This window comes from Poecilia latipinna, unplaced genomic scaffold (assembly GCF_001443285.1).
Source record: "Poecilia latipinna isolate Pla-1442-1.1 unplaced genomic scaffold, P_latipinna-1.0 Scaffold670, whole genome shotgun sequence".
Taxonomy (NCBI): Eukaryota; Metazoa; Chordata; class Actinopteri; order Cyprinodontiformes; family Poeciliidae; genus Poecilia; species Poecilia latipinna.
The window spans coordinates 85,146-109,189 of NW_015113286.1; the positions used below are offsets into that span (position 1 = coordinate 85,146).

General features: G+C 40.3%; 1 protein-coding gene across 3 annotated transcripts; it reads left to right on the forward strand.

Moving 5' to 3' along the window:
• The first annotated feature begins 7,603 nt into the window (after positions 1 to 7,603).
• On the forward strand, positions 7,604 to 18,722 carry LOC106954660 (G-protein coupled receptor 12-like). 3 transcript variants are annotated; one of them, XM_015044337.1, is made up of 2 exons: positions 7,604 to 8,458; positions 10,417 to 18,722. In XM_015044337.1, exon 2 carries the CDS (start codon positions 10,419 to 10,421, stop codon positions 11,490 to 11,492), a length of 1,074 nt encoding a protein of 357 aa, XP_014899823.1. In that variant the 5' UTR covers positions 7,604 to 8,458; positions 10,417 to 10,418; the 3' UTR covers positions 11,493 to 18,722. The 3 variants fall into 3 exon arrangements, with proteins under 3 accessions (XP_014899823.1, XP_014899822.1, XP_014899825.1); XM_015044336.1 differs by lacking the exon at positions 7,604 to 8,458 and adding an exon at positions 8,469 to 8,616; XM_015044339.1 differs by lacking the exon at positions 7,604 to 8,458 and adding an exon at positions 8,668 to 9,320.
• Positions 18,723 to 24,044: the final 5,322 nt, after the last annotated feature.

The following is a 24,044-nucleotide window of genomic DNA, read 5'->3' on the forward strand; positions in this document are numbered from 1 at the left end:
AAAACAGAAGGGAGAAGAATGCTTTCTGTAAATGATAGAATTGTCTCGACTGCTCTGATAGTCCTCTGTCCCTGGTTCATGTCCTCTAACCTAATTATGTCTCTCTTTCTGCTGTGCCTTCCTCATTTTCACTCTACGTCCAGCTGTGCTGACTCCGTCAACCCCTGCAATTGTCTTCCTTCTTTCTCTTTATTAATGCTTGACGCTTTCTCTTCCTCTCACATGCTGCAAGGTTTCTCAGCTGGTGACAAAACGGCGCCGCAGCGCTCCACGGGAAGCCTCCTTCAGACACATCGATCACTACAGGGGCCACAAACACACTCACATCAGCCTCTTGTTTCAACAGGAACCAATTGGAACAGTAGCATTTACGGATAAGAAGGACACAACAGTGTGTATCTGTGTAGCCTATGAACACGTGGAGAGTTCTACCAGGCTCTTTCTACATTTTCTCATGTCTATCTGAAGGTATATGGATTGACAGAAGATACTCCTCTGGTGCTGATTGGTCTTCTGGGGCAAAGGCTTCTTTTTGAAGATGGGTAGTCAATAAATGTGATTGATTAAACTAATTGCAAAGCTTTTGATAAATTCAGGTGGCAAGAGAGCTTCTTTCATTTCTTAAACTTGATCTGGGTTGTCTTCAGAACTGCCTTAGCTCTTTGTGGCAAGGTGTCAAACATAATTTAAGGCTTGGACATACTGCGCGTATTCTGGGAGCCGGACACGCTGTCCGGGGTTGACATTTCATTGTTGAGTGTACAGATAACTTACATTTCTTGTGACAAATTTCTTTATATCCCACAATTTGAATGGGTACTAGCAAGTTTCCTTCTGTGCGGAAGTGTCTGGAAAGAGGTGGACATCTTCTTTGAGTCAGATGGGCTTTAGGGATTATGGTCCAGTCAAGTCAAGTTTTACACCATAAAAGCATCATACAGTCACCACTTATGAACCAAACAAATGTTGCATTTTGTCCAATGCCATAATTAAAGTCGTCAAGCAAATCCACATTGAATATATCGATCAATGTTTAAGCAACTAGGAATCAAAGGCAACTCTAAACAGATTTATAGGAACTCAGTGTTTCAGATGTTATTGGATGTTTGTTCCAGATTTGTGATGCATAGAAGCTGAATGCTGCAACTGTTTCTGTGGGCCAAAGTGGGGCTCTGACTGATGCGCGTCCTTGCGACTGGTTTGCTCAGACTATCAACTTGATCAACTCTGGTTTCTGATTGACTGAACCATACGGTCTGTTCTGTAGCAGAAAACCCTAAAGGAGAAAGTCAAGTTGGCGTCACTTCTAGATCCGAGTTCCAGGAGCTAGAAAATGGAAATAGAAATCGTTTTTTTATAGGTCATCTTCTTCAACACAAAAAATGTACTCAGAGCTCCTCTCATGGTCTACTTTCCGATAATTTAATAAAAACATAAAAAATGTCTGTACCACTTCACCAATGATCACCAACTTCTGCTTCTTTCCACGTTGCAACCTTGCGCTCTCATCAACAGACCAGATGAGATCAGGTATCAGTCGAAATGTGCTGTTCAGAAACGGCCTTGTGTGCATGTGTAAATCAATACATCATTTGTTAGATGAACCTTTTTTAGTTACTCTTTGGATTGCATTGCTTTCATGTTCTACACTTACACAGAGCTGTGCACTTTAACAAATTCTGTTTTGCACGTGTCACACTGCCAGGAGCTCACTCACATTTCCTGGATCACAGGGATCGAATGTGCCATGACTTAGTCCGTTCATGCTTTTGTTTCGACTGATGTGAAGATTTGGGACAATCAGCTGGAGGCATTTTGGGACAGACAGAGAAAGAGAAAGTGAAATACACTCACTGATGGACTTATTCATTGCAGCTGGGACAAAAGCTAGTGGCTCCTTCATCCAGAGAGCCTCTATGGGATGGACCAAGATTAAAACAGGAAGAGTGACAGATTTTTAATTTTACCCAAAAATTTGATTTGCCAAAACAACAACAACAACCAAACGCTAAGAGATCAGAGAAATAAGACTGAACTCACACAAAAAATGTAAACTGACTGCACAAACAAAACCAAACTGACCTAACATATATACTAGCTGATCAGACCATTATAACACACTGGGTTATATTGGTGGAGGGGCTTTAGAAATGGAGTGTTGTCTTCCTGGTTTTAGTGAGAACACAAGCAGCAGCATTCTGAATCAGCGGCATAAGTTTCTCTCTAGATCTTAGTGGGACATTAGTCCTTTAATCCTGGAAATGTTCTTCAAATGATAGAAGTCTGTCTTTGTAGCTATCTTTATGTGTGTCAGAAGGAGCAGGTAGCTAGAAGTGTGTCCTAACAATTTTAAAATTTATGAGGTGCCCAATTTTTTTTCACAACTTCAAATCAGAGTTACATATCCTTAAAGCTGACTTGTGTCCAGGTGAGGCCTACCTTTAGTCTGAAAGTTAAAATTAGATTTGCTCAGTGGGTAGAAGTCTGTGGCACACAGAGCTTGTTGGCTTAAAGCCACTTAGCAAACACTTTACCCCGGCTGTTTGTGCTGAATAAAGCCGACAGACATCTAAGTAAATGCTAAACTTTCAAAGGGAGAAGTTTTTAATAGCACCGGCAGGCTAACCCATTATTATCACAGCGGTGTGCCGACTCATTTCAAGCTTCGCTTTGACAGCGAAGAGGGGAATTTACATCAACCAAAGGTTCTCTGTGGTCCATCAATTTGCTCTCCTGCACTCTTTCAGCCTCCTCTCCCTCTTGACCTTTCAGGGAGACCTTTAATCAAAGCGGAGTTATGGCTCCCCGGAGCTGCCGCTAACTAGCGGATCACACATCCCGACAGTGCTGCAGGGATTTGTTGGGCCCGAAAATTCGGCGTCCTCCTCTTAATCCTGCAGCAGTGAGCTGAATAATGCATGCTCATTCCCTGACGTTGGAAAGCGACTACAATGGCAGCGATGATTCACCCCGAAACACGGCGCTTTAGTAGCTCAGCGGCGCAACAGGGGGAAACTGACAAATAAAAAGGGATGCATGCAAATGGAACCCTTTTAACGTGGAAGTGTTTTAAATGTTGGTGCTGCAGGGAAGGAGAGGACTCTCTAAATGTTTTAGATATAAGGGGAGGGTGCAACCTTCTGCTCCTTCAGAGGTTTTCAGGATTATGCTTTAAGAAAAGAAAAAAGTTATAAGTAAGATTTTACTTGAAATGACTTCACCAGTTTTACAACGGCGTACTACAGCCAAACTGATTAAAAAAAGGAAATAGAAAAATTTAATTAAAAGAATAAAGTCGTAACATTGTGAGAATAAACTTGCATTAAAATAAAGTTGTGCCAAATATTATGACAATAAAGTTTCAGTTACATACTGGTGATTTTTACAACTTTGGAAGTAAAAATCATGCCACACAATAGCAGCTCTTGGGGTGGTTTTATTTTGACCTGACACATGAGGGAAGCCCAGTTTCTGTTTCATGATGCGAGTGTGGGAGGTTGACTTGGTGTTGAAACGAGGGGGTGGAAAGGTGAGGGTGGGAGTTGTATTAGTCATCCACTTTCACTGCTGGCACTCTCCCAGCCGAGTGTGTGCGCCTGGATTCAGCCCAATCCTCTTATTTTTGTGGGGTTTTAAAGTACAGTCAAGCCAAAATACACTTGGATATCCTTGTCATATGTTTTTTTTTTGTTTTTGTTTTTTCTGCTCCCACATCAGGCACAGCTGCATCACGACTCTTTCAATGCGACGTAAGCACAACCATGCGCCACCGCCCTAAATGTGAAGGAGTTATGCAATTCAGATTCCTCAATGTAAAGCGCCCGTCCTCTGGTGACTTTCATCTCAGAGGAGGAACAGAAACAAAGACCACACTGGAATGCACCAGCGCTGCGTAAAGCGGCTCCACTCCGGTCTGCACCGTCATCGCTGTAAAAAAGGCGTGTGTGTGTGTGTTTGTGTGTGTGTAGAGTCAGTTGAAGACGGATGAGGCAGAGAGTAAGACTGACCAGCTATCTGCTGCAAAAAGCATGCCAAAACAGCAAGGTGATGTAATGGCACACAGTTACCCAGGGTGCTTTGCTGGAAAGATGAATGAAGTGAGATATAGAGAGGCAGTCAATGAAAACACACACAGCCATTTCATCTGTATTCTAATCATGTGGGGTGATTCATGCACAAAGCAAAAAAAAAAAAAAAAAAAAGGCAAGGCAAGACTTTGTGTGTGTGCATGAATGGTTTGAGTTAAAAGAAACCAAAGGCTCCTTTCTCATCATTATGGATTGTAGGTTTAATAATAAAAAAAGAAGACCAAAAGAGATGGGATGACTCACACAGCTGAACTAGAAATAAAAAAAAAGAAAAATAGAGAGACAAACATGAGGATAAATACTGATGCTTGTGTTGGAGCAGCTCAGGGGTTTCCTGCCTGTTCTTCACCTGAACGCCGGCTTTTCTGTCTACAGCCGTAAACCTCATGTACTCCCCATGTAGCACAAAACATAAGTGATGCATTCAAAGAGCTGGTTATGTTTTTGATCAGGCTTACTTTTGAAGCAATGCTGCTGTTTTCCATTGATAAAATCCTGATTCATTTAAAGTCATGTCAAAAAATATAGACATTTTTATTTCTTGAGAGGAACGGAACGCAATATTCTTGAGGGTCAATGCTGACGTCTAAGTTTGTTTTTTTCTAATATTAAAATATGCATTCTGATTTTTGAAAAAGATTTGTTACACCCCATTTGGCAGATAAAACTTTGGTAACCATGTTTCCATTACAAATGTGGGCAAATCTTTGTGTATGTTCTGCAAATGTCGAAAAAAACTATTTTCCAATTGCAGTGTTTCCATTAAATAAGAAATAGTAAAATCATAAGCTTGTTCACATGATCAGTCATTCGAAACACGGTGGCGACGGATGTAAACAGTTGCATGACATCTATTCATAAATGAGCCACAGCTAGCACTCATCAGCCATCAGTGATCGGCGTCTTATTCAGGCATTGGAGCAACAAATCTCATATAATTGGGAGCGGCTACGTATGCGTAGTTTTGGGTAAAATGTAGTTGCCGATTTTACAGAAGAGCTACGTATTCAACACATTCAAATGATAAAACTTTTTATAAACTGTGAGAGCTCTGGTGGAGCCAGCTGCACATCGTCCGAACAAACGAATAAAAAAATTGGACTACTACTACTTTGTGTCGTCTTCCTCAGCATTTCAGTAGTAGTAACATCCGGCTGTTGATAACATGACCCCTGTGATGTGGAAAAAAAGTGTTTCGATGCAGCCGAGAAAAAAAAACAAAATAAAAACCCTCATCCCAGCAAAAACAAACTTCTTAATCGAAAAACGTAAAAAAAAAATTTCCAAACCTGCCGTGCTTCCCTTAGCCAAATTTGATTTTTTAATTGTACAGCTCATGGAAACACAACAAGTGAGACTTGAGGAGCCCACAGTAAGATAAAGGTGTTGCTCATTGCAGTTGGTAGGAAAATACATCTAGATGATTGAACTCAGACCAACATAACACTGCAATATTATAGTTAAAACTCAAAATCGTATTTCAGCCCAACACCAAACATTGTAAAAAACAACTTATATTTACAGACGTGCACATTATGTTTTATTTATTTATTTTTTCCATTTTATTATGGCCACATGACTAATACGGTATGGTTTCCCAAAGCAACACAATTAGTCTTTCTGGGAATGGTCCTTTCCCTGAACAAATTATAGTCATTATTGCAATGGCTACAGGCTCATTATGACAATCCTCTGGAGGCTCCGTATCTTTTCATTTCTGCTGTGTGTTGTAATTGTCCTGGTTTTATACCATATTAACCGAACAAGAGGTCACGATGTTAAGCACACACCTTCTTCTCACCCCAGAGATGACTTCTGTTTAATTGTATTTGGGCCACAGCCAGAGCCTGACCGAAGCATGAGAAAGCTACGTTGTTGCTTACAGGCAACTTACGAGGGGTATTGGACAGTACTTGAGTTTTTAACTTGGAATGAGGAAATTTGAGAAACGTTAAGAGAAGGAATAGGAAGTTATGTTTACAACCAGTATGTCTAAAATGAAATTTACTTTCATACGGAAATTTTTAACTTGCATCAGTTGTTTTAGCTGATTTTATTAGCTGTAAAATATCCTTATTTCAATCACTATTTGACCAAAATTACATTCAATTATTTTCACTTAGTGAAAAAAAAACGGGGTCCAAAAATAAATGTTTGGTGTCCCCTGTCAACACTGAAATCTAAGTTTGTTTTACTAATATTAAAAAAAGTTTACCCCATTTGGCAGATAAAATTTAGCAGCCACATTAGACCAATTCCTGACCAGGACAGACCTCCATTGTGTTTCATTTGCAAAAGTCACTAAAATGTTCTCTGTCTCATAAAGTGTATGTACTTACACCATTCTTCATTTTTTTCCACAAAACTAGGAAAAAAAAACATTTTATGTGTTATTCATTTGAATTAGTTACACTGATAAAAGTGTAAACATTTAAAAATAAAAATTCTCCAGAGACTTTCAAACAGGCAATTTGGAAATACTGGCTGAAAAGGAACATCTATTTGAAAATTTGGTGGATGGATGAAAACATCACTATACACTAATGCTCCTGTTTATCGTCAAATATATCAACCTTGTGTTGTTTCAATGATACAGAAGTTAAAAACATTTATCTTTTAATTTAGTTGCTTCAGATGTTTCCCATGAGTCCTATCTTGTATGCCAGAGCACAGGCCGAGTATATCAGTCTTTCACATCACCTAAAAAATAAATAAATAAATAAATAAATAAATAAATAAAATGTACATTAAAAAATTAACTCTTACATAATGTTCGAAATTTGCCTCAAACCACTATGCAGTCAGGGTGACACACCACTAGACCCTGTTGATGCAAATTCAGCACATACCAAAGATCAAATTAGAAGCACTGTCTCCCACTTAGTTGCCAATTGTAACTAATGTATAGCCTGGTAAATCCAGGCCCTCGTTCTACGCTTCGCTTTGCATAGATGCTCTGGGCTCTCGGCTATCGAGAAACGATTGCTTCCTGGAGATGGGGACGCTGATGAAGTTTTAAATTTTACCCACTTGCTAATGTTTGGCCATACAGCGCCAGTTTGACATTATGAAGCTTGCTGGAAATGGCCTGCATTGTTAACAATCCCCCACTGGCTCTAAGCCTTGTTCGTAGAGGCGGCTTTTAAAGTTGAGTCAATATTTGTAGGCGTGATCAACAACTGAATGACTTTATTTCCTCCGCTGTCACTGCTAAAACTACAGGCAGATTACAATTGTAAAACAGCAAATGAAATTGACGTCATCGTTCACAACTTGTACTGATTGGCCCGTAAATTCTACTTCAGGAATTTATGTCAATGGGAGAAAGCTATGACAGAGCAGTGAAGTGAAATCAGAATCAAATGGGATTGGCATTCACCTTATTTTGCTTTTTCATATAAACACTAGACTTTATTTCTATCATATGCCATACTGTCTACTTCATTTGGAATTTGTCGAACAGTAAAAACAATTTTTTTTATTTTTATATAACTGCAAATACATTTAGGCAGAAAGGGGTTAAGCAGGACAAAACACATAAAAGCAGGATAACAATGATTCACTCCCATAACTCTGATGTAAGCAACATTAAAAGCAGAACATAAAGGCCACAGAGGAAGCAAGGCGTGCTTGTGATGAGTGGCAGGCCCCTGGCTGCTCAGACGCATGGTGACACCACGTATGGAACCAGCCCGCGAAAAGGCAACGAGTGCATGCGCATCCGTGCGCCCCCCTGAGTTGATGCAGTGGGATATCCAGGCAGCTCCGAGGTTGCATAATGTAAGCATCATCCCTCCTCTATAGCGGTTAGAAGTACTGTTAGCTGCTGTATGTCCTGGTTTTTACACGTGTTGGGGGGGGGGGAGGGATAATTGAGATGTATTGTGTTCCCCCGTTGTTTTTGAGTCAAATTCACACGCACTTTCCTGTGAGTCAATCACGACTTTCCCCTCTTTGTTCGTAACTACATCAAAGTTAACCGGCACGCCGTTTTAGAGGATGAATAAAGTTGTTTGGCTAAGGTGAGTGAGTGAGAGTACACTCTCCTTCTCGCCGTGATTCACACGCCGACCATGCAGACGGTGACTGTAGCAAGCGGAGACTTCTGACGTCAGACCAGGAGAATGACACGCGCGTCCAATAAGGGGCCGGGGATGAGCAGCGCGAGGACGGAGCTTGCCGAAGAGAAGGCTAATAACCATGCCAACCGAAGAATATAGCGCGCGCCGCTGACTGGGGGGAACGGAAAAAAGGGGGGAGAAAGACAAGGGGGAAACCCTGAAAGAAGACTCAACAGTCGCTCAAAGGAGGAGAAAGGAGCAACAGAGGCATCCCGGTTCCTTCAAAGGGAAGAAAAGGACGAGGAGCTGGTACATTTTTTATTCCTTTCCCCATCTCTGTGGCATGGTTTCCCCTTTATTCCCACTTTCTCTCCAGCGTCTCCCCCTCCTTCTCTCCATCCTTCCCCGCATGCCCCCTCTCGCTGGCTCAGGGACCGCACTGCTGCAGCTGAGTGAAACGGTTCAAGGTAGACTCTCTTTTTTTTTCTTCACACTTTCTCTCCATAAACACACACAAACGCGCGCGCGCGCGCACACACACGGGCAGAATGGCCTTTTGTTTTGTTTCGGTGCATGCTAATTAGCCCCGGCCGTTACCGCGGGGACCGAACCCCGCCGCCACAGAGAGCACGCGAGGCGTACGGCGGTGGCGGTGGTGACCTTCCCTTGGCCGTTTTGCAGTCATTGATGTTGTCGGCGCGTGCGCGCCTTCCGCGAGTGGAGGCTCATGAAAGAGGAGTGGGCAAGGGGTGTGTGGAGGAAATTGAGTTGGCGAGGGAGGAGAGTGGGGGTGGTGGCAGAGGTGGGAAGTGTGTGAGAGCTGAATTTTTTTTTTAACCTTTTTTTATGAATGAAACCCAACACCCGCGCTCGCTTCTCTAAAATTAGCGCGGTTGCAGCATGTGATGTGGATCAGAATCCAAAATTATTATTTTCATTTTTTTATTATTATTATTTTTTTTTTGGTGGGGACATGGGGAGGCAAACGCGCACACGCTTCTCTGCGCGCTCACGTCCACGCCGCCGGTGAATAGAACAGCAGCTACAGCGATGCGCCGTGCCCCGGGACGTCATGCACCATTTTTGGAGATGCTCTAAAAATAGAATGAGGTGAAGACGGTTCGGACTGTAAGAAAAACTAGAACCTTGGACTCTGTTCCGCATCTGACAGGTAGGGATTGCGATGCGTTAACGCTTTAAATGGCGCAGAGTGGGGGGCTTAATTGTGTTGCCTGTGTCATGCTCCCGCCAAGCCGAAATGGAAGGAATACCTCTATCCCTGTGTGAGTAAGTGTGTGTGTGTGTGTGTGTGTGTGTGTGTGTGTGTGTGTGTGTGTGAAAGAGTGTGTCTACACCTGCTGTTTTGGTGTTGTATAAAAAAAAGCCTGTCAGGAGTGGGAGTGGGAGCTGGACTGTAACATGGGTGCTTAAGGGTCAAGTAGATGCTTGTTTTCATGAATGAATATTTGGGTAGGTAGAAATTACTGTTTTGTTTATCTGTTTATTAGGGATGTGATAATACATCCTACTCATTAGGTGAGACGGTTCTTAATATTCTGTTTGCAGGATGATATTTTAGCTCTCTTGAAAATCTGGAATTTTTTTCCTTTCAGTTTTCCTAAATAGAGTAAATGTATCATGAACACACACACAAAAAACGTAATTACTGTGGAAAATTTCTATACAAGCCTGACTGGTTTGTATAATTCAAAGGTGATGCTAAGAAAGTGTTAAAAATAAGTATTTTTTTTGTTTTTAAAAATGGAAGAAAGGTTTCATAGATCAGAAACTTGGGGGTACTGCTATGTTGCTTCACAATGTAAATTTGAACAAGGGCAGGTTGACTTCAACCCCCTCGCAGCGTCTTTCCTGCTGGAATACACACAAGTAGCAAAAAGGCATCTACATTTTGCAAGGGAAAGCTTACTTGACAAGAAATACAGTGGTGTTCTAATATTACAAGATCTCATGTCAAAAGCTCTTGTTACATCCCTTCTCTTCATACAAAATAGTTAATAATGCATTTACTTGCTTTTCTCCCTTTTTACCTATTTTTCATTCCCGCAACATATTTTCTTCATCTTCCTCACAAAATGCTAATTGAAAGCATCATATTACCATCACGCTTTACAAACATGCTCGTTCTCTGGTTTATGATTTAATGAACTGTGCTTTTCAATCTTGTTTTCGTTTTTCATCCTTTTGCCATTGAACTTACATACTTTTACCTCCCTCCTTCCTTCCTGTTTGTCTCTTGTTACCTCCAGCTATGGTTCTCACCCTGGCTGCCACCGCAGCAGCCTTGAGCAGCGGCGGTGGCAACGGCTTCAACACTTCCTCCCCCCTCGACCCATTCGACTCCTCAACATCTTGGAACGTAAGCGAGGATCCCTCCAACACTTCTTCAGAGCCCTTCTTGAGAACTCTGACTCCGGACCTCCAGCCGGCGACCACTGCTGGCACCGTGCAGGAAGTCAGCCCTTGGGATATTGCGTTGTGCGTAACGGGGACGCTCATCTCCTGCGAGAACGCCTTGGTCATCGCCGTGCTGTTCTACACGCCGACACTTCGCGCGCCTATGTTCATCCTGATCGGATCGCTAGCCGTGTCAGATCTTCTGGCTGGTCTGGGCCTCATCTTAAACTTTGTCTTCACCTATTTGATCGACAACTCGGTGGAATTTGTGACGTTGCTGTCGGTCGGACTTCTCATCTCGGCCTTCTCCGCGTCCATCTTTAATATCCTCGCCATTACGGTTGATCGCTACCTGTCGCTGTATAACGCCCTGACCTACCACACCGAGCGGACCGTCACTTTCACTTACATGATGGTGGTTTTTATCTGGGTGACGTGCGTCACTCTGGGCCTGCTGCCGGCGTTCGGATGGAACTGCTTCAAAGACCAGTCTACGTGCAGCATCTGTCGCCCAGTCACCAAAAACAATGCGGTGGCGCTCGCCGTCACCTTCCTCCTCGTCTTTGCCCTCATGATGCAGCTGTACCTTCAGATCTGCAAAATCGCATTCCGCCACGCACAGCAGATCGCAGTGCAACACCAGTTTATGGCCACCTCCACCACCAAAGGGGTCTCCACGTTGTCGGCCATCCTGTGTGCCTTCGGGGCGTGCTGGCTGCCATTCGCCATGTACTCCATTGTGGCCGACTCCAGCTACCCCATGATATACACCTACGCCACCGTCCTCCCGGCCACCTGCTGCTCCGTGATCAACCCCGTCATCTATGCTTTCCGAAACCCAGATATCCAGAAGTCTCTGTGGATGGCTTGCTGTGGGTGCGTCCCATCCAACCTCTCCTTAAGACCCAGGACTTCCAGTGACGTGTAGCAAGAAAGGCTAGGGGGTCTAGGACGATGCAACACGAAGAGTCGAGGTAAAAGGATCGAGAGTTTGGCGCGAGAAAGGCAAGAAGGCTTTGCTCTCCTCCTCGCATCAGGGATGGAAAGCTGATGACAAACGCTGAGCTGGCCACAGTCGAAGAGGCACCGACAGATGACTGAGAGGAGGCATGGTCAAAAAAAGAAGGAGCTAATAAAGTCCACGTTTGTAGCCTGGAGAACAACCAACTGCAGGAAGTAAGCAGCAGGAAACCAACTGCAAAATCCCAATTAAAGGTATCTTTTAAAATTCTCTCCTTCTTTGGTGAATGAGAGAAGTGAAGCTCCTCATGAGTAGCATATGTGTGAAGGTGAAATTTTGGTTGAGGGAAAAAAAAATTGTACTAAATCTCCAGAGGATGCTCTGGATGGTTATGCAATCAGGAAGGATGCTTAAAATACTGTACATCTCTAAACTCAAGTGTTTGAAATCAAGTGCTGTGTGGATAAAAATACAATGAGCTAAATATACAAAAATGAATGACTTTCAACATTCTCAATGAGATATATTTGTAGTCATCTCTTGAAAAATTACTAAAAAAAACTGCTCTACATCAGCCATGTTCCCTTTATTAGAAGCAGATTAGGTAGTTGAAAAGAGTGCAACAAAAATTAGCTCTGTAATTTCCCATTACTTTCTAAGCTCATTTTAAATTTACCCAATGCCAACATCCCAGCCTGCTGTCCTCAAACGTTCAGCAAAATGAAAAAAATCTAATCATTAAGTGAACTGATAAATAGGGAGATTTTAGGGAGGGATTACTAAATTTAGACCTGGCATGTGTGGTCCTTGGCGTCATGACATCAAACCTGCTCGGCATCTGAGGAAAAATAGGCTTCTCAGGCTGCTGCTGGGCTGTGACTACAAAGCAGAGAGCTGAATTCAGCACCAAGGACAGCTCACTGCAGAGCGCCGCTACCCTGGGAAATGCTCTCGGCTGTGGTGGTGGTGGTGCTGGGTGGGGGCGCGGCGGGAGGGGGGTCTGCAAAAGTAGACTATGCTGTTCTTTACACCATCTTGCTAAGGATCGGGAGATGGAGATGGGGCTTAAAGGACAATTCCATTTGATTGCATTAAGTCGACTGAAAATATGGATCAGAAAAGTCGTTCACAGAACCACATAGGAAGAACTGACGTCTCGTTTGACGTCCTTGGGCTGCTTTTGTTCAAAACAGAAAAACTACACACCTTTGTGTTTTTACTCTAACTTTAGCAGACATTGAAAAACACCCACTAAATTAAACACTTGTTTTCAAAGGCTTATTGTGCACAATTGTATTACTTTTAATCTGCACTTTGTAGACAAATGTAATAATCCGATATGAGCAGGTTAACTAGTAGGACTATCTGCTCTGTAGCACTCTCAGTCAGCCGTTAACCAGACATGCTGCTTGTAGCTTACCAGCTGTAGTTCTTAAAGAGCATAACATGTATAAGACTCAGGGTTTCCCTCAGTGTATTTTAAGCTTGGCGGGCCACCAGGCTTTACTTGTGCCCCCACCAGGCTTAGCATTGTTAATTTATCTTAGGTTTTATTAAATTATTGCCCTTTTTAAGACTTTGTAGTTGATGTTTAGGTATTGATATTATAGTCTTCCAAAAACGCATAACTATCAAGTAATATTTTCAAATTTCCTGTCAACTCTAAACACTTTTTAACTCAAAACATGGCAGCCGGCTGGATAACTGTCCTATGGTCCCGAGCAATGGTGCTTAGCAAGTTTTCTGGGGGAATCCCTGAAGACTGACAGGTTATGGTTAAATTGACAGGGTTTCCTCTGTTGTATTATAAACCTGGCAGGCCACCAGGCTTTACTTGCCTCCCCCACCAGACTAAGCATTATTTGTTTATTTTAAATAGGGATTTTTTTTTATACACCAGTAACAGTGACAGTAAAGACAGATTAAGCTAGGTTTATAGTGGCTGCATTGACCTCACACGCTATAATTTCCAAATTATGACGCCTGCTCATCCACCTCTGAATTTTTTAAACTAAAACACGAAAACACGGTGGGTCCTACCAACGGGCTTAGCAGATTTCCTGGGGGAAACCCTGTATATTTCCAAAAATTAGTCTTTCTTGTAAATGAGGGGGGAAATAAAGCGAGTGCCTTCTTTCAGCTGGCTGATCAGCAGTGCGCAGTAGCAGATGAGGAAAGGAAAGCAATGCTTTATTCTACTCTCCAATCTCATCAAGATGACTTTAAACTGCAGGATTCAAATCACTGGAAATTATACCGATTTGGAATCTGCACCTTTTTAAAACATCTGGGTCAGCCGGTTCATGCCCACCGGGAACTCCTGTGTTTATCTCCAATCTCCAAATGGCAGTTTACCCAAAGCAGCTCTAAACTCAAGCGCTCTAGATTGCTTTGGTTTGTGCTGCCGTATGACTTCCATCTAAATTCCCCAGCTTGCAGCACGTCAGCAGCAGCCGGATTTGCTCTCGCCCCGCCCCGAAGAAGCAGTTGCAGCTCTGGCCCGGAGCTCCTCTGAAGGCTCGGCGGGTTAATGAGAAGCCAGAGAGAAGAGGTGACGTGGCGTGAAATAGAAACGTCAGGCGAGATGTACTTTAACGCAGCCTTGAGTCACACAACTACACAGCTGTCTTCCACTGGAGGTTGGCAGGTATATTTCCAACTGAAAAGGCATCGCGCAAGTTTAATCCAGTGAATGTTATTAACATCTCTGCACCAGAGAGATGATGTTCAGAGAAGGAGCTAAAGAGGTGATCATTTCCAACCCTTTGTCTGCATTTAAATGATCTGCATAGATAGCTTTCTCTCTCTCGTGTTCCTCTGCACATCCTCAGAGAGAGTTACGATGACTAAGCTACTGGCATCCAGCTAATATAGGTGTGTGGGAGGTGTGCTGGCTTTGGGAAAATCTATATGGGCTGTAGATTCAAACTAACACTTTAGAGACAGAAAAAATAGCTGTTTTTTGCAACAACAGGGAGTTTACTTTGAATTTAGTGCTTTCTACCAAATATGTTGCAGGAGATGAAAGCAAAAATCCTACCGTTGAAAATGGCACATAGGAGAAGCAGTTAGCTTTTGTTCTTTTCTGTGTTGTATATGAAAACTTTTAAAAGAAGCATTTTCTACGTTTCTTGGCAGGAAAAGTACAATCAGTTGTTTTTGCAGCCGTTGTTAGCAAAACAACAGCTGCACAATTTTCTGTCAAAGACAAGATTATTTATTTGTGTCTTATTTCTTTTGGCTTTTTTTCGCTTTGGGTATTATATGGAGCAAAATATACTTTGCAATAAAGTTCAGCTGCATTTTGCTGTGTACAAAAAGCCACAATGAAAATGTAGAGAAAAAGAAATGTGGTCAGCTTGGAAATGTAGCTGAAAAAAAAAAACACAAATAATTTGACTTCATATTGGATTTAAAAGGAAACGATCTGAATGGATGGCTGTGTATCCAAACTACTAAACGTTTGAAACAAAAATCTAAAAACATAGTATAAGGTGAACCCATCTATCAAAGAAGCTTTGACCACCTCTCTTTTGTACCAACACTGCATTGATGGAACTGCCTAATGGTTAATCACTAGCATCAATAATTCGGTAAAATACATTCAATTATCCAGAGGCTTTGGTACTTTGGAGAGTAAAGTAAAGTGAAAGTAAAATCAATCGTTGAATCCATTTTACATTAAAAGTGGATGCAAATATTTACTTTGCACATCATATTTATATAAGGTTTTGTCAAAAAAAACAAACCTAAGCATTTGTTTTTGGAAATGCTAGATGGGACAAACAAGGCTGTAATGAATTTGGTAAGTAATTAAGGTTTGTACTGTTTCTGTACCTGATTTGGTCTGATATCTGAAAGGTGCACAACAAGAACTGCTGCCTGAAATTTGTAAAGACCTGCTTGAGCAGCTTTAAACGGTGACTGAAAAGAGACAAAAAGCTATGGACCAGATTTGAAAGGGAAAGAGTTTGTGTTTTATTTTCGCCAGAAAGCTTAGCCACAGATTTCCCATCGTTACTGTTGGTTGAAATCATCTCTAGAAAATAAAAAATGGTTGTATTATTTTGGGTCTCACATTACTTTTAGCCATATGTTAATGCTAACCTAGCATAGCTTAGTTTTTAGGTGAAACGTTTTAATCTTAATGTATTGGATATCAAATTTTGCCACAGCAGAAAAAAATTACAATTATGCATAGTTATTCATAAACAAGTACAAAGTTTGGACTTTTACCATGTGGAGAAAATTGCTTTGAGAAATTTTGCAGCTAGCTACTGATGGTCAGTTTTTTGGCTAATTTTCCCTAAGGGGTTGGTGAAACAGTTATCTTACAGAGACTTGTTATTTATGTTGAAGCACCACCAATGTGCAAATATAACTCAAGGCTTTGACTTCCAACTGGCAGTTTTCCCTAGCTTAAAAAATTATATTTTAGTTTCTTTGTTATAGAAAAACTGTAAAAACAAAATAAGAAAGATTAAGCTAAATATACTGGCCAACATTGTACTCCTAATTCACTCAGTTTATCGCATTTCGATATTCAAAATCCTGTTAAAAAAACTTTTGCTTTCTTGCTAGCTAAAAAGCTACCGCTCTCAAAGCTAACCGATATAGTTTCCATTTGACTACAAATCATTTAAGTAAACTATTTGGAAAATTTATCAACATATTTTAGTGGTATGCTACAAATTTGACAGATGTCCATGTTCCAATTATAAATTAAATCTAATGAAAAATATATTTTAGAAAATCATTGTTCTTTCACTTTAACAACAGTGACTATTAGTATCAAAGTATTGATATATTTAGGAATATATAGGAAGTTAACTAAATCTCCACAGACATGTCTTGGACGTAAAGTAATGAATGTTCTTGCTTGCTACAGAAACCAAACTTGATGAATGTCTTTAATTAATACAAAAAGACTGTGTGCTGGTGTAATCAAATTGTTCACTAATTTGATCAAAAGAATACAGTTCTGTCATTTTCTTCTTTAAGGAGGTCAAAAGATTTGAGCTGGAGTTCTCTACTTTTTCTTTGGCTTCACATTCAGGCTTTGGTTTTATCAAACCAAAATGTTTTTAGACCAAGTTGTGCAGTGCAAGGTTTGTTGTGTTTTTAACAACCGGCAGTGTTTTCTCTGGCAGTGTTGGCTTGAGCCACAGTATGTAAGATTTCACAAGGATAAAATAAACAAAGTGAAGAATTGATCCAACTCTGGTGGAAATTGTAAAAACCACATAGAGAAACCTTGAGCCAGCAGTTTGATGAAGTCATTTCCAACGTTCATCAGCTGAAGCAGCTGACAGCATGAGTAGCATTCATGGTTTTGTTTTAACTTTGTTTGTTTTAAGATGATGCTCTTGGTCCCATCTGGCACGTCCAGCAGTTAAAAATACTCATCTGTGAATATGGCACTAACTCAACCATTCCTGGGGACGGGAGTGAAGCGACCACTCACTGTGTGTGTGTAGGTGTGTGTGTGTGTGTCTGCTATCCTGTACGTTCTCCACCAAGAAGCATAGCCAATTGTAAGGAACCATAACTCAACTAACTCTCACTGTAAACACAAACACTCGCTGAATGGGTCTGTCCGATGCTACGCCCGACTATAATTGTTTTGCTTTTTTATTGTTATTTTTTTAAATGAAACTGTTCAAGTGAGTGTGTGTTATTCTTTCTTATGCAAGGCTGTACAGAAATGTATATTTTTGTAATGTTTATCATCAGGGCATGAGTTCCAAGATATGCTCGCTGCTGTGCGTGTGTGAACGTTTCTTCCTCTTCTTCTTGCGTTTTCTTTCTATTTATAAATGTTTACTGTTTCCTTTTTGGAGGGAAAAAAATGTATTGAATATGCTGAAAAAGTGCCATATTTTATTTTATTTTATTTTTATTGAATCTAGTGTCCTATTTTTGGTTCCTGTACATACATTTTTGTTCAAAGGTGATTCTCGTAGCAGAATCTGAAGTCGTTGCTGATCTGTGGAAAACAAGAGCAACAACAAAATCTCAACACAGCAGCTAAAAGTGGAAGGATCTAAAACAGATGAAAAGAGTGTGGTATTTAAAAAAACGTTCTTGTGAGGCATGACTGATCATTACGCCGAGCAAACAGAATAAAACCTTCTGAACTGCAGTGCTGTGAAGATGTGTTTGCCCCTTTACAGATTTCTTCCGTTTTACCCTTTTTATATCATCAAACTAAACTGTATATCACCGAATTATAGCTTAAATAAATAAAGAAAGATAAAAAATGATGATTTCATTGATGAGAGGAAAGCTGATATCCAAAGCAACCTGTGAAAACACCACAGTTCATAAACCTGGTTTAACTTTAGTTGCTACAGCCAGGCCTGATTACTGCCAGACCAGAAAGGTTCAAAATTGGTGATATCAATTTTGACTTACCCATGTTTTCCAACTCTAAACTTTTAAACAACGCCCACATAATTTTCTAAAAGTTGTAGCATCTCTGCTACCAAAATTATGCATCAGGTGTGGGAATAAAGTGCAGTTAAATTACATCCATTGGGCCAAATGTATTGTTAATATGAACAGAGTGAATGTATTTCACTAGATATTTTACCAAATATCACATCAGTATGTTGCACATACCGATATTATGAAAGGACTTTACACATGTAAAGTGCTCATGATTTAATATATAACTATTACAAAAGATGAGAGTGGATGTTTTCCACATATTATTTTTCCCAGACGGCTCTCTCAAGATTAACTTTTATCAAGAGAGCCATTGGGAAAAAGTATATGCGGAAAACGTTGACTCTCGTCTATTGTATTTAAAGACAGAGACTGAGCAAAATGGCAGCCAAAAGAAAGATCTAACACAAAACAACAACAAAAATGCTGACCATGCAGAACTCAAAAGCCTGTCTGTTTGCCCAAAAACATCTTGGTGATCCTAAGGATTTTCCAGAAATTTTGTTTGGGCCGATGAGATAAAAGCAGAACTTTGTGGAAAACATGCCTCCCGTTCACTCTTGTGCAAAACACGACCATCATAGCCACAGTGTGATGGTCTGGGTTTGTTCTTCTTCGAGATTTAGATGACTGTCTATATTTGGCAGAGTCATGAATTAGACACTTGCAGAAAATCCCCAGTGTGACCAAATTAATACAAATCTGCAGACGACTAGGACACAGTTACAAAACAAACAGCAAAGTGAAAAACAAAACAAAACAAAAAGCAATTCTGTAAGGGGACAAAAACTTTTTCACAGTCCTGTGGGTTGTTGTGTTGCGACTCTGACTTTCATTCACAAAGTGCAGCGATGTGACCATAAAACGACAGGGAGGCAGGGAGACGGGAGCCAAAGTACGTCACAGAGTCTTGTTTCGAGTGACGTCATTTTGTCTGAGTCGTGTCTGAGGAAGCAGGTCGTTTCAAAGACATCCCCATATTCTCCTCCTCCTCTCCTCATTTTTAATCATCCCCGTCCCAAACATGCATCCTTCTCTGTTCTGAACTTCATCGTCCTACGAAACAAAATTACACCATTTTCTCTCCTTCTTGGTAACTTCACTTTCCATCTTTTATCCTCCTCTTTGCATTTCTTTTTGCATTTCTTTTTACTTGCCGAACATTTTTACTCGCTTCCGCCTGCAGGAAGCCAGCCTGTCAGGTGTGCTCTAAAAATAGTTTCTTCCATAGAGGAAAAAAAAGAGAAGAAGCTGCCGAAAAATAGAGAAAAAGGAGGGGAAGAAATTAAGCAAATCAGTGTAGAAAGTTTTTTTTTTTTTTACCTCATGCAAAGTTTCATTCTTCCCATCTGTCTTTTCCTCAAGAACAAAGTCACGCATATATATTTCTCTCTTTCTATCCCTCATTTTGAGCCTTCCCTCTTTTATTTCCATGAGCACAAGCATTTACATCACAGTTTTTAATAAGCAGGGTCAGGCTACCGTATTTACGCGAGTGCATACCGCAAATAAACCATCGATAATGGAAACACTTCAGGCAAGCAGAGATTGTTAATAAAAAAAAAGTAAAAAAAAAAAAAAAAAACATTACAGAGCTAATTTTCTATCAGACCAAATATGGCCTTCATAGAAAAAAAACAAACATTGTTTTATGCATCAGTGTTGTAGTCTTGGATGAGAGGCTAGTAAAGCATCTCTCTTTACTATTGGGTAATGATACTGTGATGTCATAGACCTGATGAAGCGTCCGTGAATCATGTGAGGTGTATTTAATTATTTTTTTTTAATATAATTACTGTTTTTGTTTATTGTTTTTTTCGGTTCTCTCAAGTTTGTGTTGTGACACAATTGATCAAAAAGTACAAATGCACTTTATAAGATGGACATGTTACACATTGCACTTGTAAATGTCGAATGTAAAACTACGAAGAGAAAGATTTATTTTTTAATATTGTAAATAAATATGAGAAAGTGGGGGAAAAAATGACAAAAAAAGAGGGCTGAGAAATATTTGCCAAATAAACTGCAAACAATGAAAGAAAACCAAAAAAAAAAAAGAGTTGTTTTTTTCTTTGTGTGTGTGCAGGTTGTTGACGTCAGCCGGTGTGTTTGTAGGAGTGAGCTCGTGTGACATTAGCTTCCCGTGGGTGTTGTTACGAGTGTTTATGTGGGAAGGGGGGTGTGTGCCTGTGAGTAAGCGCTGCAGGGTCACTGTAGTGTGAACCAAAATGTGCTGGGTAAAAAAAAAGAAAAAAAAGAAAAACAAAAGGACGAAAGGGATGCTGCTGAATTATTAAGACCACTCCCGGTTGCATAACAACAGCAAAAGGTATAAGACAGAGGCAGTATGACGAGGGAGAGAGGACAGGAGAAATGGGGTGATGTCCACAGGGAGAGACGAGATGGAGAGAATCTGCTCAACATGATCGGTTTTTGTCTTCATGCTGGGTTTATGCAACATAGACAAAGGGTGTTCCTGACCTAGAGATGCACAGAATGACTGCCTGGTCACCAAATTAAATTTTCTGCTTGAGCAGCTTAAACTCGAGATGTGAATCTTTCAGTGTCCACAGATTCGATTCCGATTTTAGGGTCACAATTCGATACTGAAACCAATTTTGCTATTGAAATGGTTGACAGATTCTGTTTAAATTTTGTTACTGACAAGAGGAAAAGACAGTGAATAGAATGTGAATCTAAAGCAATTCTATAAGATTCCATTAAGTATCAAATTCCATCACATTATATTTCAACAAAAGTAGGTTTTTATGCATAAAATACATAGTTCTCAGGTGACGTCACACTTCCAGGAACTTTGCCACTGACGGCCATCTTGGTAGGTATGCATGACTAACTCTCATGAAGGTTGCTACAGAGTTGCTATGATAACAATAAACATTCCTATCTAACTTATAAACAATACAACTATTATGTCAAACTTTTTTTTCTCCATTTACTTTCTTTTTGTTGGTGTCGATGCCGTGGTTGATCTATGCTTTGTGTTGCGCTTGCCTACCAAGATGGCGTCTCAGTGACACGGATCACTTCCGATTCAGACTTGTGGGAACTATGTATTCTGGCTTTATATGGTGGATGAGATGGCCAAGTGGACACGTAAAACGATATGCAGCATACTTGCAAATGGGAGCAGCAATTCAAATTTTAACTGAATTTGTTTAAAACTTAAGCAAATTCAATTCAGAAATACTTTATAGATCCCAAAGGGAAATTAAATAATAAATAGGACACATTTTAAGATTCATTTTTGAGCATTTTGAATCGATTCAGAGTTCCCAGGACTAGGAATTGCTCCTCAAGTAGAAACTCAAAACTCCAATCTTTTTCCAAACAATGAACTCAACGTCCTAACTGCTTTTGTGTTGTGCCAAACACTCTTTGTGGTAGATGTTGTTACTGAGGGAAGTATGCTCAAATTTACCCATTTTCAGAGGATGTAAAGCGAGGTAAAAAGCTACTTAAAAGAAAATGGGATTTTCTACCATGCTGAGAGATATCAGCGGTGAGAGAAAGTGAGACCTTTTAAACAGATAACATGAAGGCTTGATTAATTAGTAATTACACTCTGTTTTCACCTTTTGCTAACATTGAAGGTTTGAATCTACATTTTTAGGCGACACACAGAGGCGACTGTTTAGTTAGTAAGATGACTGTTCAATATTTCACACTACATGTGTATGTTATGTTATATAGCTAAACTCTGCTTGTACAGTAACCAAAAACTGTACTCAAGTAGCAGTAGCAACACTTCAACTTATTTTAAGACTGAAATATAAAGCTTTGTGTAAATTTAGCTATTTTAAAGATCAAAATTGAAATAATTCATACAATTACAAAATAACAAAAATTAGACAAAAACATTTTTTCCACATCAGTTTATTTCAATATAAAACTTATGAAAATGTAACAAAAACTTCAGGTGTGTGTCTGTGTCTGGTGAGTGTTTGGCTAAAACAAGCTTGTTTTTCATCCACAGTTGCTCACAGTTGGTAGAGTAGCCAGAAATGTTTTGCTCCATTAAGAGTAGCATAGTAAAAACGGTTTCAAAAGTAATTTCCCCCCCCCAAAAAAAGCTACTCAAGTAAATGTAACTAGTTACTACATCTAAATCTGTGAAACATTTCGTTATCATTCAATCTCAAATCTGCTTGTGTGAGCCGGAGAATCGTGACAGCATGAGGTGTGTGTCCATAATGCCCAAACTCCTTGACTCACCTTTATGCGGCTGCAACATAGAGGTGAAGAGCTCCACCTACTGGCTACGGGTGAGTATTGCAGTTCATAAATGGAGAAAATCCGCAGCACCCTGCACACACACACACACACACACACAAACCTCACTTGTTTTACGTCAGCAGCTTCAAAACAAGCCCGATTCACCCCGTTTTCCAGCCTCCCGTCTCACAGGGTAGCTCTCCCACCCTCACGTCCTCCTCTCAGCGAGGCACAACAAACGGCCCAGTGTGGAGGTTTGGTGGGAAAGTAAGAACCCAAGTAAGAACCCGAACCGGAGCGATTCGCCCTCATCCGCTGGCCCTGACTCACACGTCGTCACTGTGATTTAGGAGTTTAATGAACGTTTAATTGAAAGTTGTGAGCATGAGTCCCTGTACGCAGTCTGGAGCTGAACGCAGAACCGGAGCTGAATCACAAGTGGACGAGAGATTACTAACACGTCATCAGGGTGACATCAGAGATCAACAGAAACAGTTTTAAATTATCTTTAATCCTTTTAAAAAAAATGAATTTCCGCTCAAAGGGCCTTTATTTGAAAGTAATTTGAAGACATGATGTGGCAGGGTAAAGAGAACCGGACTCGAGCTCTGGACGTCAAGGTCCTCTGATTGCGCAGCGCGCGCTCTAATGACAGCGTCACGTGGTTTTCTCTTCTATCTGATGGAAGCAGTCTTCAGTATATTTCTGGCTTTCCATGGGTCCTATTGAAGTCAGTTTTAATAAGACTAGTCCAGGACATCTGAATGTTTTCCATTATAACAGCGGGGTGCTCTTCATTGACTGGTTGAAGGGCAAAACTCTTGAGTAAATGTGGAGCAACTTCTTTACTGTTAAATATCAGATAAACATTATTTATAGCCTGATAGGTGAAGAACAAATTAATCATCATTATCAAATTTTGCAGGAAACAATAAAGCTCTGTCACAGCAAAACAAGCTGAAACGTCAAAGGATTCTTACAACAATGTGTCAGACAAGAATAAAACTTGTTTGATTTGAAGAGAACCAGCTAAATTAATCTCTGCAGGTTGCAGAAATGAAGAAATGAGCCTGGGACGGCAACATATTCCCAACATGTCCGCAGATGGAATAGTCACTTCTAGATTTACGATTTAGTGTTGCAATAAAGAGCTCTAAGGTGAGGTTGAGGGAAAAGTCATCAATGTAGTTTTTGAGTTCAAAACCTTTGAATTTGAGTGGGGGTATCTGGGGGGGTAACTGAAAGAACAAAAAGTTTCCTGCAAATGTTTTCCAGATGTATTTATGGAGGAAGTTTGATATGATGGTGTCATGTGAATATATCTGCTTTGACTGCATTTATTCCCGGTCCCACCTCATTTTTAAAGATAGGGAATGGAAAAGGGCTGAAATAAGAGCTTTGGGGAACAGCTTTATGATTTTTGACAATAACATGCCAAATATTTTCATTGTATTAATTTCTAAAGTACTGCAGATGTATTTTTAAAGAGTTTCATAGAAAGGTATTTGTAGCTTACAAATACACGCATAAAATGCTTAATTAAATGAAACCATAATATCAACATAAAGTTAAAGCTTTCAGAGAATAAAAATGTGATAATTATAAAATAAAATAAATAACATTTCCGGTTCTTTATTGAAAGAATATAAATGCAGATTGATTTGAGCATAAACTTGAATCCCACCTTCTTCTTTTTTTTGTTGCTTTCTCTGTACCCCCAAAATTGATTTTAATAACGTCTCATCAGCTAAATAATTCAACTATGTTTGTTAGAAAATGTTACAATCTGTAACTTTTGATTCCAAACTTAGAGTTACACTAAATCAGAACACAATTCCC

Excerpts from the sequence above, each read along its gene's own strand:
- LOC106954660 (XM_015044336.1), top strand. The coding sequence starts at position 8,493 with ATGGTTTCCCCTTTATTCCCACTTTCTCTCCAGCGTCTCCCCCTCCTT. Across the intron at positions 8,617-10,416 it reads GCTGAGTGAAACGGTTCAAG|CTATGGTTCTCACCCTGGCT; the intron begins GTAGACTCTCTT and ends TGTTACCTCCAG.